Source organism: Haliotis rufescens, unplaced genomic scaffold (assembly GCF_023055435.1).
Source record: "Haliotis rufescens isolate VD_foot unplaced genomic scaffold, xgHalRufe1.0.p SCAF_12, whole genome shotgun sequence".
In the NCBI taxonomy this organism is placed as follows: domain Eukaryota; kingdom Metazoa; phylum Mollusca; class Gastropoda; order Lepetellida; family Haliotidae; genus Haliotis; species Haliotis rufescens.
In genome coordinates, this window is record NW_025963802.1 from 9,790,772 (window position 1) to 9,807,618 (window position 16,847).

Here is a 16,847-nt window from a genome sequence, read left to right on the forward strand (position 1 = left end):
AATTCATGACAAAACCACTAAACAGTACACCAGGAACAGAGACATTGTGATATTAAACATTGTGACAGATTGAGGTGTCTCCTACCTCTCAACATAAAAACACTTTGTGTCAGTGAACAGAAAACACACAAGTTCTTTATTCTTCAGTTATTGTTTGTTTGTTTGTTGTTAAACGCCCCACTCAGCAATATTCCGGCTATATGAGGGCTGTCTCTTAAACAATCGAGTCTGGACCAGACAATCCAGTGATTGACATCATGAGTATCGATCCATGCAATTGAGATCGATGACATGCATCAACCAAGTCAGCGAGCCTGACCACCTGATCCCGTTTGTCGCCTCTTACGGCAAGGATGGGTTGCTGAAGACCTACCGGTATTCTACCCTGGATCTTCACAGGCTGGGACAATAATTGAATTAACAGTATAGAAATAAGCCTTGAACAGTGATAGCATATCAAACTAGACTAGTGATGACTTCTTATAACAATGAACAACAAAGCCACACTTGATGAGATATTACCGACACCTTTGGCCACATCTGCTGAAGCTGCAGAGATCTTGCAAGACAAACCTCAAGGCTTGCTCATGCCACAATGTTCAAGCTATTACATTCAGTGTTTGAAATAAAAAAAGACATTGCCAGGCTTAATCAGGACCCACAGACCTTAGAAGCTCCAGGCCCTGACTAAACTCTTCAGACACTCATTTCAAAACTGCAGCTTATTGTGACAAATATATCAACATGTAGGCCACAAGGCCCTATACAAACTTGAAACTATCCATAAATTGTGTCTACTTTGTCATCGTCAAATTCTAAGTAATGTCTATCAAACAATATAAACTTGAAACTACGGGCCTGAGTGAGTGAGTGAGTGAGTGAGTGAGTGAGTTGGGTTTAACGCCGCTTTTAACAGTATTCCAGTTATATCACGGCGTGTCAGCTTAATGTGGGAGGAAAGCCCGAAGTGATGCAGGTCTCAGACGTTTACCACTTTGGTGAAACCCACGAGCACGGGTATGGTGCTGACAAACCTAGAAACATAATTGGGGCGAACCGGGATTCGAACCCACAATCACAGGTTTCTGGCGTGCCCAAGGGACGCAACTCTGCACAGCGAATCGCGGCGCCTTAGACGACTGGGCCACCCTACGGACAGGGGCTTATTTCGACCACTGATCTCACTCGATGTGTACCTGGGTAAGAGTGATTCACAGTAGAAGAAAGATTTTGTTTGCGATCCTTCTGCTACTATTCACAAGGATGTTGCTTTTCCGGTGAATTAAAGAGAATTTCATTATTGTCAACAGATAATAAACACTTTTCTTATTTACTTGTGAAACCCACAAAAAACATATTTGTCATGGAAGCTTTGTACATTAGTGCATCTGTCAAATGTGCAAAACCAACAACTTTCCGAATGTTGAGATACATTTTAATAATCAGAAGTACAGTACTTTCTTTTCCTCCTACACACTGGTAGGACATATACTTTCGAACTGAAATAATTTCATAGATATAGACTTTTCTAAACTCCCAAGAATAAATGCAAAGAAATGTCCTCATAAATGTCAACAAACTTATCACAAAAAAACAACAGTTCCATGAGATGAATGTTACTTTCAGTTGGAAAATATGGCCAACATTTGGATGCTGAAATGACAAACTGTGAAACATGAAAAAACAAACACTTCCTTTTAGCAGGTCTGAGAAAATTACTCAATAAAACATGAAATTCCAAGTATGTTTACAGGTAAAACAGTTACATGTATTATAGCACCAATAACAGATTCTAGTGTGTTAAATACACTGTGGCAAATACACATTAATATTACTTAAGGACAAAAACTGTACCAATATGTCATAAAAAACAACTGCTTGATTAAAACCTCAGCAGAGTCATATCAGCCTGTGACTAACTTATTTTATATATAAAACTGCTACATACGTAACACAGAGATCACATAAACAATTTTGAAACTACAGCACCAAAATGAGCTGTAGTGTGTCGCCACAGTCGCCCTTCTCTACCATTTCACCATCAGCATTACTCCGACAAACACACAAACACAAATTCCTAATAAACTGTAGGTAAACTCGGACTAGGAGGGGTCTGCTTGTGGCCTTAACAATTTCTACAAAGGACTGTACTCCTTTAACAAGTACTGAGTGAGTGAGTGAGTGTGTGGTTTTACGCCGCTTTTAGCAATATTCCAGCAATATCACAGCAGGGGACACCTGAAATGGGCTTCACACATTGTACCCATGTGGGGAATCAAACCTGGGTCTTCCGCGTGACGAGCGAATGCTTTAAACACTAGGCTACCCAACCGCCCCTTTAACTAAGTACTGAATAAGTTGTACAAATTCATAAATTAAAAAAAAGTCCTTTTCTCTTACCATTTGATTGATTACTTTGTACCAACATTAAAGAATATCAACACATCTTATTTTAATTGAGCATGCAAAAAATATTGTTACCAGATCAATTCAGAGTTGTTTCTTAAAAACAAACAATTTTCAGTCTCATTGGTAAGGAAAATAAATTATTGACAATTTCTTTCTTACACTTTTGAAAATTAACATAAATACACAAACATTTACAATCTATTATTTTCATCTGCAAATTATATCATTATCATGATTATTGTGAACACAAGGTGGTTATACATTTGAAAGTTCCAGTTTAATATCTTCCTAGAGACTAGAGTACAGCTTAAAAGAGCTGGAAACATAGCAGCTGCACTTTGATATTAATATGATACTGCTTTGTCCATATTCTCTGTTGAAACAAGGGAATGTTAAGACTATGACCATCGTCTATTACCATGGTAACAGTAACTCCAATCTTGCATCACACTGCACCAAGTCTTCAAGAGTTGTCTCCCTTGGTGAATCAAGTCTTGAGGGCTGCTGCCTAAGAATAATGCCAGCATCAGCTCAACAGATGTGAAATGTGGCCCTGGAAAATATGTGAAACAGAGATTACTTGACAGGAACATGTTAAATCAGATAAAAATAAAACTGAGCAAAGTTCAAAAGTTGTGTGTTGATTTGAGCACTCCATTCTACAGTTTCAAGATAGTAATATTTATCATTAACACGACTATGTTATAACCAATCTGTCCTGTAGCACAATCTATTATTAGGCTAAACAAATAATCTTGGTTCTCTTGCCCTCTGCTTCAAGCAAAATATTCCTGATGTTGTCATTTGTTTTTGATTTCAAAGGTAGGGCTTCTCCCATAAATTCCAAGACCCATTTGAAACTAGGGGACAGCATTCTTGGCAATTGGGCAACACATCAATTTCCGGATTTGCAGCATTTGTTTGTTTCAAGGTTTGGAAGGATCCTTAGGGAACTGTGAGGTGTAGCTACCCCTTGTCCAGCAGCACATTTGGCACATCGAGGCAGCACACTTGAAGATACGACACTGTAGTGGTCAGCATGGTCAACATCCATTGTCGTCCAACCGGTGCATGTCTGCTTCATCTATAAAACAAAGTGAGTGAGTGAGTTGGGTTTAACGCCGCTTTTAACAGTATTCCAGTTATATCGTGGCATGCCAGCTTAATGTGGGAGGAAAGCCCGAAGTGATGCAGGTCTTAAGACGTCTACCACCTCGGTGAAACCCACGAGCAATGGTGCTGACGAACCTAGAAACATAATCAGGGCGAAATGGGATTCGAACCCACAATCATAGGTTTCTGGGGTGCCCAAGGGACGCAACTCTGCACAGCGAATCTGGGGCTTAGACGACTGGGCCACCCATGCCCCCTCTTTAAAACAAAACGTTCAAGATATTGACAGGTACTGATTATGAACTCACTGTTCAAAAAGTAAAGGGCGTCGAGGGCTCTTTGAGGTTTGCTACAATAGTATTTGAATCTTGGGACAATAAAACAAACATGCTAAATCTCAACTTAATAACACTGGTTTGTGACAAGTACTGCATGACATTGAGGTATAATTTGAGATCAGATTAGAATTGTCAGTCATTACTTCTAAGTTTCAATAAAATAATGCCGGTAAGACAGAACTTTTGTCTTATCAAAACTGGTGGTCATGCAATGAACATATTTCCTTCATAACCTTTCAAGGCCATAATTTGAAACATCTCCAAGACAACTCGTCTAGACAAACAGAATAATGTATAAAGTAGTAAGTAAATAAATGCTAATTGGAAACAAAACAAATGATCTAAGAATTTCATAAGCATGACTAATATGTTTACAGAATACATTTACAATGCATACCCTAATGTCTGTGGAATTTTCAAGAATGTGCGGCAGTGTTTGGCTGAAACTTTCACGTGGTCTTGTGGACAAGTCTAAGGCTGTAACCTGGTTCTCATGTGCAGAGATGTTTGGTGAGATTGTGGTTATTTCGTTTGAGATTCCACAACACAGTTTTTTCTCCTGAAAAACAATAAAATGTAAATTATACAATGACTGTGGACATGTTGGAGAATAAATGAGTCAGACAGGTCAGATTTCAAATGACAATAACATGTCGGATTCAAACAAATTCAAAGGAATCACAACTTTTATCTTCAATCCATGTCCAAAATTCACCTTTGAGTATTTTAAAGTACTGTTGGCAATGCTAGAAAACTGCTTTTCTGGCTTCGTTTAATAAATACGAGTCATAGGACTATAAAAAGAGCATATATCAAAATAACACAAATTGCCCTAATCTGCTATTCTAGCCTGTCCTAACTGACACTGTGATTACCCTTAAAATGTACTTTTACAGGTAAAATGATGATAAACTTAGAAAACATTCGTGTGTTGTCATGCATGTATGAAATGGCCTATAACCTGAGGTAATTATCTAACACCTGTCCCGAGGTGTCTCCCAGGTGCAAATGTCCCCGAGTTGGGGGTGGTCACAAAATATTGATGTTATTGTACTTAATTGACATGCGTTGATGAGGTAGCAATTTAGGATATGTACTGCATTATATTTGCTTGGAAACATGATGGACTATTTAAGAGCTATGAAGCTATGGAAGGTTACGGTTTTGGAATCCAGAAGTATTTGTTGTTCTACAGATGGTTTCTTGAGGTAGCATTTATCTCTGCTGATGACGTAATTGAATCTGTACTTTTGAATGTTGTGTTATGTCTTGCCACGAACCCTGTACATTTAGCCAAGATAGACACAACAGGGTTAAGCTCACAATGTCTGACTGCCGTACATAAGTTTACGTAACTGTGTTGAGTCGCCAGCACATTTGTCTTGTACTTTACTGGTTTCTTATTCAGCCGAATTTTCTCCATTAGATGAACTTTCGTTTCATATGGTCTGAAGTCGACCAATGTCATATATTCCTGTATGGTCGCCTTTAGACTACTCATGGTTTGGGCGACAGTATCTGATTTCCGGACGTTATATTAACTGGCGTTATCCATGACAATAACACTGGCGTTGTTTAAAATGGGCAATAGCTGAAGTTCCAACTGGTCTATGAACACATCCCCTCCCATAATTTCCTTATGAAAATCACCAGTTTTCTTTTTCACCTCAAAAACATCCATCAATAAGCCCCATATCATGGGTTGCAGCGTGCAAAACAATGACACGATTCCCTTTACCTGATGGTACCATGGGTGCTTTTTGTCCATCTGCCAATAGCTACATGTAGTCAGTGGAATGATTCACCAAGGTTCATTATCTGGACGCCCTGACTGTGATAGTTATGAATGGTTCGGAGATAATGTGACCTCATAGACAGGATGGAATACTTTCCCCTGAAAAGTGCTTGGTCATCGCCACGAGCAGTGTATCAAAATTCCATCTCTTGGAGAGCAATAGTGCAGTCCGGGAAACGTTAATTGTATCTTTATTTCCTCCCAAATTCTACTACAAGTCAGGGTTAACTTCTGCTCATAAAGCTTGTACACTATACGCCTACTCACCCTGTATCAAAGCTGTCTAATATCCTTTTATACCCCAGTTTTGTTTTTGAGACCACCCCTATACCTGTTTGGTTTTCTTATCATACCGTAGACTTGATGGTATGAATTGAAAATACCATAGCTTGGGCAGTTCGGTAATTCACCCTATCTAAATTACTAAATGGTTTCCCTCTATCTCTCTAAAGTGTAAAGAACTTGTACACATTTCCAAGTACAGATTCAATATCGTGTACCTTGGTTATGGTTATGCAAGTGTAATGTAACATGCATCATGGGAGCAATGTTAACAAAAAAAACGCAGTGTCATTTTGTAATTTTAGAAGATGCACATCTAGAATTTTCTCAAAATGATTTTTGTGTGGAGATGTTTTATGAAGACTACATTATTATCATTTTAACGGAGGCACGTGCGCATATTTCTATAGTCCGTTTCAGACTGCCATCATTGGACTTTGAATAAATGTGAACTTCCTGTTTTCGTTTGAATTTGTCTCCTGTAAACTTGTCGATAGGACTCCTTGTGACTGAAATACTTCAAACCACAGGTAGGGCGATCGGTAGTTATTCAATATTTCAATAACAACAGTCTGTGGAAAATTATATTCATTTTTTAACAGGCAAAAAGCAGTTTTCTAGCATTTCCGACAGTACGTTAATTGTTCTTTCAGGTACACAATTAGAGTGAGTGAGTGAGTGAATAGGGTTTTACGCCGCTTTTAGCAATATTCCAGCAATATCACAGCAGGGGACACCAGAAATGGGCTTCACACATTGTACCCATGTCGGGAATCGAACCCGGGTCTTCAGCGTGACGAGCGAACTCTTTAACCACTAGGCTACCCGACCGCCCCTTTACACAATTAGACTTAAGGTAGGTATGTCATACATTTCACTTCTGAGAGCAACCCCACTCCTCATTCATGAAAATGGCCAAAAATATGAAAGACATAGATCATGAATATAACTGTTGAACGATGTAACATTACCATGATTACATCCTCTTTATTTCAAACATTTATGTAATAGATAAGATATTTTATATATGTTTAAGAAACATCATAAATTCCAATTATCATCATACATTTATTATCTCACAACAACACACTACCAGCTGTTAATGGTATGCACGATACATGTTTTATACACAGCCAAAGATTTATTATCTACTTAATTGTCAAATATTTCAGACATGTCATGAATACTTTTTCATATAGATTAGGTGCATTTACACAATATGAACATGTCATGGACATGTTACCATGGTTACAGATAACAAGTCCAGTTCATGAAGTCTCTGTGATAGTGTTTACTCTTAAGTAAACAGATAAAAACATTCTGAGTGTAATCCCTGAACAGGTTTTAACACCTTGTTCATTCAGGTTCAACATTAAAGTTTTGATCAAGTTGATCAAGGTAAGGTCATGAAATGGTGTCTCCACTAACATGCTAAACATGTTGAAAAATAATTTTTTCACTCGAACATATAGGCTATTCATGCACATTTGGTGCACAGCTATATCAATGTGTTGTGCATACTTCATCAAGTATCTGAGGTGTTTAATTCTATATGCTAGATCAAGTCAATAAAAATTGAAAAGTAAGAGTACATTATTTTCAAAATGTTTTCTAAGAAATCGATAATCTGGGTCACAAAGACACGTTCATGTCTTCATGTGCGGTCCTTTTTGCACCCGTTAAAGTTTACTAGTTGACAGACTTCTACTTGCATCTTGTTATACGTTATACCCAAGATAGATAATACAGAGCCCATATAGTATACCTATAGGTATTAATATAAGTATTGTTACCAGCTGGAAACAGGTAAAACGACAGATCAAGGGAGTGACTATATCCGCTTTTTGTTCTCGATGCGTGTTTCACCAACGTGCACAATGTGACATTATCATAACCAGCTGATAACTGAGATTTGATTTTAGCTGATGTAGCCAATTTTGAATTTGCCCCGGCATGACTGATGACTTGAAGGCTAGAAAAGACCAAATAATGAAATATTCAATTCAGGTATAACGATCTCACCGATTGCACTTCTCGGCATATGTCATCAGTAAATGAACGTTTCCTCTTCAGCTCTAACATCTTCTGTAATTATTTACTTTATTATCATTACAAACCTATAGTGTCATAAACAAAAACACATAGCTTTAAGCCGAGACAATTTGCTGAATGTCCCGCCAACGGTCTAAACTAAAACCGGAAGTGTATCTGAACAGGTGCGCTGAGGTACGAAGAGTTTATTTTTGTCGCTTTCGAATTCCGTTTTAAATGCGCTTATTAAAATAAATATCTATCATGGCACTTGAATTAATATTATTTTATTGAAATATACTGCTTTATGATATGTAATTGTCGCTTAATGGTTAGACATAATTTATTTAGTTTTGGTACGTGACATTCTTCCTGTTGGTGCTCATTTCGAATGCGCATGCCTTTGCCATGGCAGCATTGTAAACTTCCGTTTCGAACTCAGGAGCCCCCCGTGAGGAAGACCATTATACCTGTTGTCCATATTTGAAGGTGACAGTATTTGCTATATTCTATATAGGTAGTCATACGTTTATGCTAATCAATGTATATGTGTGTACGTATTTAGTTAAAGGGAATGACCGAACCAGAACTAGGCCTATTTTGTTTCCTGACTAAATGTAGGCTAAAGCACCACCTCAACTGTTCACTGAGAAAAGAACAGTCACAAACAGTTTATTCTTATTTGTCACGAAATTATAGATAATTAGGCTTTTCATTTACTGTCGAAGACTGCATAGTCCTACCTTGCATTCGGAAGGAAACTTTGTGAAATTATGCATAATTTCCATCGAACATTGATCAAAGGATTAAACGGTAATATATTAATATATTGATTGATTAATCACTGTTATCTTGCACAATGGATTTGTCAAAATTGAGTATTTATATATGTAGGTTTACTAAAGCAGATAGAATGAGTGAGCTGGGTTTAACGCCGTTTTTAACAGTATTTCAGTTATATCACGGCGTGTCAGCTTAATGTGGGAGGAAAGCCTGAAGTGATGCAGGTCTCAGACGTTTACCACTTTGGTGAAACCCATGAGCATGGGTATAGTGCTGACAAACCTAGAAACATAATAGGGGCTAAACGGGATTCAAACCCACAATCACATGTTTCTGGCGTGCCCAAGGGGCGCAACTCTGCACAGCGAATTGCAGCGCCTTGGACGACTGGACCACCAGTGCCCCCTTAAGCAGATAGAATACACCCATATCCTTACAACTAAAAGTATCTGGTAAAAGCAATCAGTTGTTCCAAAGTGCTATGCTTAAGGTTATTATTATTTAGCTGCAACTAAAATAACTTGATGTTGGAATATATTATTTCTCATAAAATAATAGTTTCAGATACGATTCATCCAACCAGTGCATCAAAAGTCTTTGAAGTTATGTTAATGGGTATTTTCTAACCGAATCACAGAGACTTTGATAGAAAATATGTGTACAGTTGATTGCTATTGCCAGCTAAGTTTATGAGAAAATACACACCCTAATTTTTTTTCTGCATATAAAACAGCCCCTAGCACAACAGAAAATATGACTATATGGTAAATCATTATGTCTAGTGATAATTTATCTCAAGTTTTACATTTCTTTGTGACCAAGTTTGTTATCACCTGTTTGTTTACCTGCATTTTCTGAAGGGATAGTATGTAGTGTTTTACTGTGCATAATATGATGATGACAGACAGGTTCACCATTTCAAGTCATGTATGCATTAATCATCAACAAAAACACAGTTTGGCTGCAGCTCTTTATGATATATCCTTTCTTATGATATACAGCTTCTCATTCTTGGATCCTCTGATAGGTGTCGCTTCTCGCAGCACATCAAGAATAGCGTCAAACCAGTTGAAATTATAGTCTATGATAAGCAAGTTTTGAATCCGCAAAGAAAAAGTCGATCAATATTTCAATACTTTCAAACTTGGAGTGTTGTTTCTCTTGAACTATATAACCAATAATCATGTGATAAGATATACCAATACATACTTTTTTTGGATGATGTCTTATTGTCATAATTATTTTTCAGTTCCACAGTTTATTTGAAAAAAAATGTTCTGTCTTTATTTCACTGTTTTTTTTATTGTTATTGTTATGAAAATGAAATATCACATTACATTGTGACATTCATCCTTTTACAAGCTTTTACACATTTGATTCTGTCCTTGATTATCTTGTGTGTTATGTCTCAATTCCCTGCACCCATTCACTACCATATGACCCATGAAAATCTGGGGAAGAATAGGTTTTCAGGAATCCATGCTTGCTGTAAAAGGCGACTAATGGGATCGGGTGGTCAGACTCGCTTACTTGGTTGATGCATGTCATCATATCCCAACTTCAAAGATCGATACTCGTGAGGTCAATCACTGGATTGTCTGGTCTGCTGTCTCGATTATTTAGACTGCCATCATATTGCTGGAATATTGCTGCATTAAACAACAAACAAACAAACACAACCATAGCTTCATGTTTGAAGTGACAGAATCACCGCTATTTTTCCCTGTCTGTATCTTAGCACAAAATATTTCTTGCTTGAGAGAAAATCTTCATTGGTCGCCTATGAGTGTTGAGCTCTTTGAAACCAGGCTTAGGACAAATTGATGGTAGCAAATGGGTTTACAGTATTTATAATAGAATGATAATTGGAATAATAAAAGATGCTTTGATTTCAGCAAAATCCCTTATGTAACATCATACTTGTCTCCGTACAACAGATAACTGGTTATACCACTGAAACTAAAACAGCATGATGGCCTAAGGGCAGATAACTCACAAAAACAAGATGGCGTCGACAGGACGTCGAATCTACCCCTCCGAGGACATGACCGGGCATCTCCATGGTTACAGAGGGGGGCTCCAGTCTCGTATGTCCGATCTGCCGTCAGAACCTTTGACATCTTATGTGACTCTTGAAGATGCAAGATACTCAGACATTCGCAAACGGATTGGACTTCCTAGACTTCCAAAACGAACATCGACTCTCCAAGATGGTTATGAGCAAGTAAGTACCTGTATTGTTTTCAAGACAGAATATTTCTCCTATCATTGCCTCCAGACTTGTAGCTTTTTCGCGACAGAAAACATGTTTTTTACCATGTTGCATGGTGAACAATTTTTAAGTATTTTGTACAACATCTAATTTCAAAAAGAATTCACAGGTGCGCCTTCAGAATATCGGTCCCTTAGGGAGATTCTAAGAAACATGGTTTTTGGCCTTACTTGAGGCTGAGTAGTCTATAATGTGTAGAAAGGTCCTACTCTGGTAACCATGGTAACAGGATGAGTTTTATTCCAGGTGTTGGTGGAACAGACTGAATTTATCAAGGCACATTTCCACATGAAAGAATGCAAACAGTTTGTGCCCAAACCAGACCAGAAGGTGAAGATAGTGAAAGATCTGAAGTAAGTGGAAGCAACATGATCAGTAGACTGTGTTCTGTGAAGGGGGGTTTGGGGGGCTGCGTGTGTCCAGGGTGCCGTTGTACACAGCAATCTTAGTGTTAAGGTGATTGTAACTCCCATACTTTAACATAGACTTACGACAATCTTAGCGCTAAGCTGTTTTGTACAATGGCACTGAGGGGGTCATAAACTAGTTGTTAGGTTAATAATTTTTAATTATTATAAGCTATTATGTATTTATCGCGGTCTGTGCCAAAAAACTTTGCATCTATGAGCCTGAACTTGGCTCATTTTTAGTACCGTATATTGTTTTGTTAACATATGGACATTTATCAACTGACCTTACAGGACCGAACAGAATTTTACAAGACTTGGGCTATGGACTAGTGGCTAAAGTCTCTGACTGTTATCATCATGAGGCTTATGATATGGTGACAAAGTGTAAAATTAGTTCTAATAAATCTCTGTTCAGTCTAATAAGCTCAGCTAATGATAATCCATGTAATGACACTAAATTCTGATAATTATGCTAAAAGCCAAGTTCGAGCTCATTAACTCAAAAGGCACTGTCGCACAGACTCTTGCTGAGTGATGACTGGTCACTCACACTGTTAAACACACTTGTTTTGGCTTGTGATGGAACAGTTTCAGATTTTTTAGGAGTTTGGGTGATGAAATATAATACAAAAGATGATATATTTAAAAACCATATGCATGATATATACTGTGCAAAACAAGTTTAGCATATCTGTAGATCTTTATTTCTTATAATCACACATTCGATATTGATAATATTCTGAGGATATAGTGTTATCAAGTTTTTTTGTCTTCAGTTGTATTGGTGTGATACACCCTGACATTCTTTCTGGATAAACGAGTGTTTCACGTGTTGCACACATAAGTTGTCTGTATGCACATAAAATCATTGAGTCCTTCCAACATTGACACAACCGTCTGAAGTAAGCAAGCGTCAGGAAGAGTACTGCTCAGACATAAATGTGCATTACCGCACCATATTGCGTCTGAAGTAACGTGAACAGCAAACTGTACAAGGTACCGACAGACCTCGCCCCAAGCCAACATGAACGGTGACGCAATCAGGACACCACGGGCATGAAAGTTTGCAGCAATTTAGGAACCAACATCAGTGCACAAACTGTCCATAACCATTGCACCCAGCATATTTACATGACCATCATCTTTGCATCCAATATCTTCCCGAGGCAAGGGATTGAACTAACTGTAAAAGTCCACTTTCAACCCTTGCAGAACTAGGCTGGAATTTCTGGGCTATAACGAGATATGTCGCTTCTATTCCCCTCCTACTGACCAATCAGATTCCACCTTTCATGTCACTTGCATTTGCTTCAAACAAATGGCAGCACCCGGTGAAGACGATCTCATCGATAATCAAGATCTTTATTGTAATAAAATGGGTCTTACTTCATGAAGTGCATCAAATCACGTGAGCACCTTGATTAAAATCATGAAAAGATTGGGAAAATATATGTTAATGCTAAATTGATGGTACACATGCTTTGCAAATCCTGCAATCAACTGAAATCTGCACAGCAGTTTACGAACTGGATGTCAATTTTGTTAGGCGATTTTGATTGGACTATGCATAGACTCGTTAGTCCAGCCTAAATAGAACTTCATAATTGCAGCCTAGTTCGGCAAGGGTTGAAACTGAACTCCCATAGTCAGTTATCTCCCTTGCCTCGGGAAGATGGCAGTACAACATCCGAGGTTAATACATTTGCTGAACTTTCTTTACCCAGTATAGTTAGACAGGCTAATAATGTTTACTCATCTATATTGTTTTACTGATCATGATAATGGTAGATGCCAATATAGATATTGTCAAACCTTGACCACAGATGCCACTGTGGGGAAATCTTGTACAACCACGCTGGCTTGAGGAAAACAACGAGACAGAAGAACATGGCCACCACTCACTTGGAGTTTGCCCAATCCTTTCTTGTACCTGCAGGTAAGTTGTAACCAGTGTTCGAAATAACTTGCTGCCTGCTAGCCAAATGCCAGCGACTTTTAGTTGGGCTAGTAACATTTCCATGAAGTTGGCCTGACTGTCTTGATGAAAATTCTGTATTTCTACGAATTAATCCGTCATTGAATCTCAAAGTCTGTTGTCATTTTGTTTTTATATCGTAGTAGTAAACATTTTTTGCTGTACACTGATCATGACTGGTATGCATATTTGTTTGTTTGTTTGTTGTTTAATGCCGCACTCAACAATATTTCAGCTTTATGACAGCTGTCTGTAAATAATCGTGTCTGAACCATACAATCCAGTGATTGACATCATCAGCATCCAACCACACAATTGGTATACGATGACATGCATCAACCAAGTCAGCCAGCTTGACCACCCGATCCTGTTAGTTGCCTCTTACGATAAGCAAAGTCGCCTTTTACGGCAAGAAAGGGTTGCTGAATACCTATTCTACCCCGGACCTTCACGGGTCTGATATGCATGTACATACATTATTAGCAATACCTGTGAAAGTCTAAGAACCACCATAAACGTCAGACAAACGTATAGTATCGAGCAGTCAATGAGGTTGACGATTGTTTAGCGTAATGGTCTCAAAAACACACAATACATGTAGGTTAACACGAAGTATATAGGCTGTATTCAAAAAGTCGTGGTAGCAAGATATGACGAGGCCTTTCAACACATTTTTCTTAACAAGCCCTTCTGGCCAGTGAACTTTGGCAACTAATTCATACACTACTGAGAAGTTGAGCAAGCTATTATTGTTGGTGCACTCTTATCAGTGCATTTACCTCGATATCCCCCTATGATGGGGCATGGGTGGCGCAGTCGTCTATGACACTGCAATCCTCTGTGTAGAGTTATTTTCTACCCCTTAGACATGGCAGAAACCTGGGACTGTGAGTTGAAGTACAGATTTGCCCTGATTAGTTTGTTCTTTTGTCAGCATCTTGTCTGTGCCTGTAGGTTTCCTTTGGGCTTGCCTCACACATCAAACAGACGTACTGTGGTACATGTATAACTGAAATACTGTTCAAGTACCGTCACTCACTCACTCACTCACTCGCGCACTCACTCACGCACGCACGCACTGAGCAGGTCCAGATAGATCTCTGATGTCGGCACATGACCATAATCTGTGATAAAAGGGTGACTTGTGTACCATATTTTGGGTACATACCGGTACATGTACTTAAGCATGTTGAGTATTAGACAAGTATGGAGAACAAAAACTACTTTGTCTGGTGTTATTGGAATTTTTTTTTTGGTTTTGATACAAAATTAAAACTCGTCTTTCCAGCTATCCAAGAGCCTTAGGGCACTAGGAACTGTTCAACAGCCAATATATAATCAAATCGTTTGGTTGATATTTTGGACGCATAAACTGTTTTTCCTGTTTTCAGAATATGCGGATATAGTAAAGAATGAACGAGCGAAGCCTCCGGCAGACATGCCGAAGGTGGCCTGGAATGCAGACAAAGCTATTCAAACTTTTACAACCAACGCTTTCGGAAAGATTTCGTTTGACATTGAACAGATTGGAGGCATGAAGCCTGCCAAGGTAAAACTGTGATAATTTATGCTGTATCTTGAGCTTAACCATTTTAAATATATTTCCTCATGAAAATAAGGCCATGTTATTTTGATAATTTATCAGGTGGCGTGAATAAGTTACAAGATTATGAGGAATCGTTTTCAGATCCAGTGGGATTTATTATCCCCCGCCACGAAGTGGAAGGGGGATATAGGAATGGGTGCCGTCCGTCCGTCCTTCCATCCTTCCGTACGTCCGTCACATTTCGTTTCCGGAGCAGATCTTTAAAACCGAACAATATTTCTTCACCAAACTTGGCACATAGATAGGTCTAGTGGTGAACTGGTGCCTTTTGATAGTTTGGGTTTTCTAAAAAAAATATTTATTGAGTTTCAATGGCAACGACTTTGATTTAGACTGAAAATGGCGGAAGTCCTCGTTCCCGGAGCTGATCTTGAAAACCCTACCATATTTCTTCACCAAACTTGGCACATAGATAGATCTAGTTGTGAACTGGTGCCTTTTGATAGTTTGGGATTTTAAAATATTTTTTTTCGAGTTTCCATGGCAACGACTTTGATTTAGACAGAAATTGCGGTAGTCCTCGTTTCCGGAGCAGATCTTGAAAACCGTACTATATTTCTTCACCACACTTGGCACATAGATAGGTCTAGTGGTGAACTGGTGCCTTTTGAAACTTTGGGATTTATTTTTTTTTTATCTTTTGAGTTTCCATGGCAACGACTTTGATTTAGACTGAAAATGGCGGTAGTCCTCGTTTCCGGAGCAGATCTTGAAAACCGTACTATATTTCTTCACCAAACTTGGCACATAATGTCATCTCACAGTATTGAATACATTTCCTTTCTTGTTGGTAAGTTCTGCATGGCTTGAGTGTATATTCCTCCAAAAGTGTCATGGACACAGTTGTTGCATTCACTGACTAACTTCATGCAGAAACACAACTCATTACAAATACAACTGTGAGACTGATCTTAAACCTACTCAACTGTATAAACACTATATATTCTTGTCAACCATACTCTGTACTTCACTTGCTTGATAACGGTGTCAGAACCTTCACTGCAACCATCACTCCTAATTGTAATAAAGAAGTTGTTCGTCCATATGTCTCATCCTTACTCATTACAAATTCAGTTACATGTTCTATCATAAACTGCAGATGGAAAAACAACACCAGTAATAACTTTGTTTAGTGCTGCAATCAGGCCATTTACATTGCACACAACCCGACATGTCATATTGGCGGGGGATGTGAGTATTTCATGCTTGTTTTATCATGTAATAGATTGTGTAATCGATGTAATAAACCAGTCTGATAAACTTGTTATCACAATCCGATAAGTATGTATCCAAGCAGGAACTACTTTTCATTGCATTCAGATCATTTAGCACTATGATAATTGGGGCGGTTCACTCTGGTGTTGTATTCATACACAGTGTCTAAACTGCTTCAAATCCGCTGAAAGAAGGTTTAGGTCAGGAAACATTGTTCTACATAGTTGTGCATGTCCTGATACTGTTTGATGCTGCTGACAGCAATATTTATTCCTTTATTCTGATACTGGGAGTCTGGATATTCAGGGCAGCAAATGTTGCGTTGAACTTTGGCCCCTAATTTCCAAAATATTACAGGTGCTGTTAACATGGTTAAATAATTGTTGTTATAGTGTAGCTCTTTGAGCATGTGACTGTGCACCTTCCTAAGGCAAGGGAGTTAACTGACTGCGAAGATCTAGTTTCCATCCTTGCCGAACTCGGCTGAAATTTCTGGGCTCGATCGTAGCGCCATCAGTGGCTAGTACAAGTTATGTCCCTTCTTTGTCCCTCCTATTGTCCAATCAGATTCCGCCTCTCATATCACTTGCATTTTCTTCAAACAAAATGGCGGCGCCC

The 16,847-nt window shown here is 38.5% G+C and overlaps 2 protein-coding genes across 4 annotated transcripts in view; one reads left to right on the forward strand and one right to left on the reverse strand.

Moving 5' to 3' along the window:
* Positions 1-1,025: 1,025 nt before the first annotated feature.
* LOC124143876 lies at positions 1,026-8,145 on the reverse strand. The gene is made up of 4 exons (XM_046513023.2): positions 7,960-8,145; positions 4,258-4,419; positions 3,380-3,493; positions 1,026-2,962 (listed from the first exon to the last, which is right to left on the reverse strand). Exons 1-4 carry the CDS (start codon positions 8,017-8,019, stop codon positions 2,936-2,938), a joined length of 363 nt encoding a protein of 120 aa, XP_046368979.2. The 5' UTR covers positions 8,020-8,145; the 3' UTR covers positions 1,026-2,935.
* Positions 8,146-8,380: 235 nt separating this feature from the next.
* The window catches only part of LOC124143875 (transient receptor potential cation channel subfamily M member-like 2), a 49,935-nt gene continuing 41,468 nt past the window's right edge, over positions 8,381-16,847 (forward strand). Inside the window, exons 1-5 of one of the 3 annotated variants that reach the window (XM_048393350.1) lie at positions 8,381-8,457; positions 10,689-10,975; positions 11,270-11,376; positions 13,257-13,369; positions 14,800-14,957. In XM_048393350.1, coding sequence (XP_048249307.1) covers positions 10,757-10,975; positions 11,270-11,376; positions 13,257-13,369; positions 14,800-14,957 — 597 coding nt within the window. In that variant the 5' untranslated portion in view covers positions 8,381-8,457; positions 10,689-10,756. Of the gene's footprint in view, positions 8,458-10,402; positions 10,976-11,269; positions 11,377-13,256; positions 13,370-14,799; positions 14,958-16,847 lie in introns of those variants that run through there. The other 2 variants (XM_046513022.2, XM_048393351.1) reach the window with 2 other exon arrangements.

What these genes read in the sequence shown, in the direction of transcription:
- LOC124143876 (XM_046513023.2), bottom strand. Translation starts at nt 8,019, where the DNA reads ATGTTAGAGCTGAAGAGGAAACGTTCATTTACTGATGACATATGCCGA. An exon ending in TATGCCGAGAAGTGCAATCG is followed by an intron (nt 4,420 to 7,959) that starts GTGAGATCGTTA and finishes ATTGTTTTTCAG; the next exon opens with GAGAAAAAACTGTGTTGTGG. An exon ending in AATGTGCTGCTGGACAAGGG is followed by an intron (nt 2,963 to 3,379) that starts GTAGCTACACCT and finishes CATATTTTCCAG; the next exon opens with GGCCACATTTCACATCTGTT.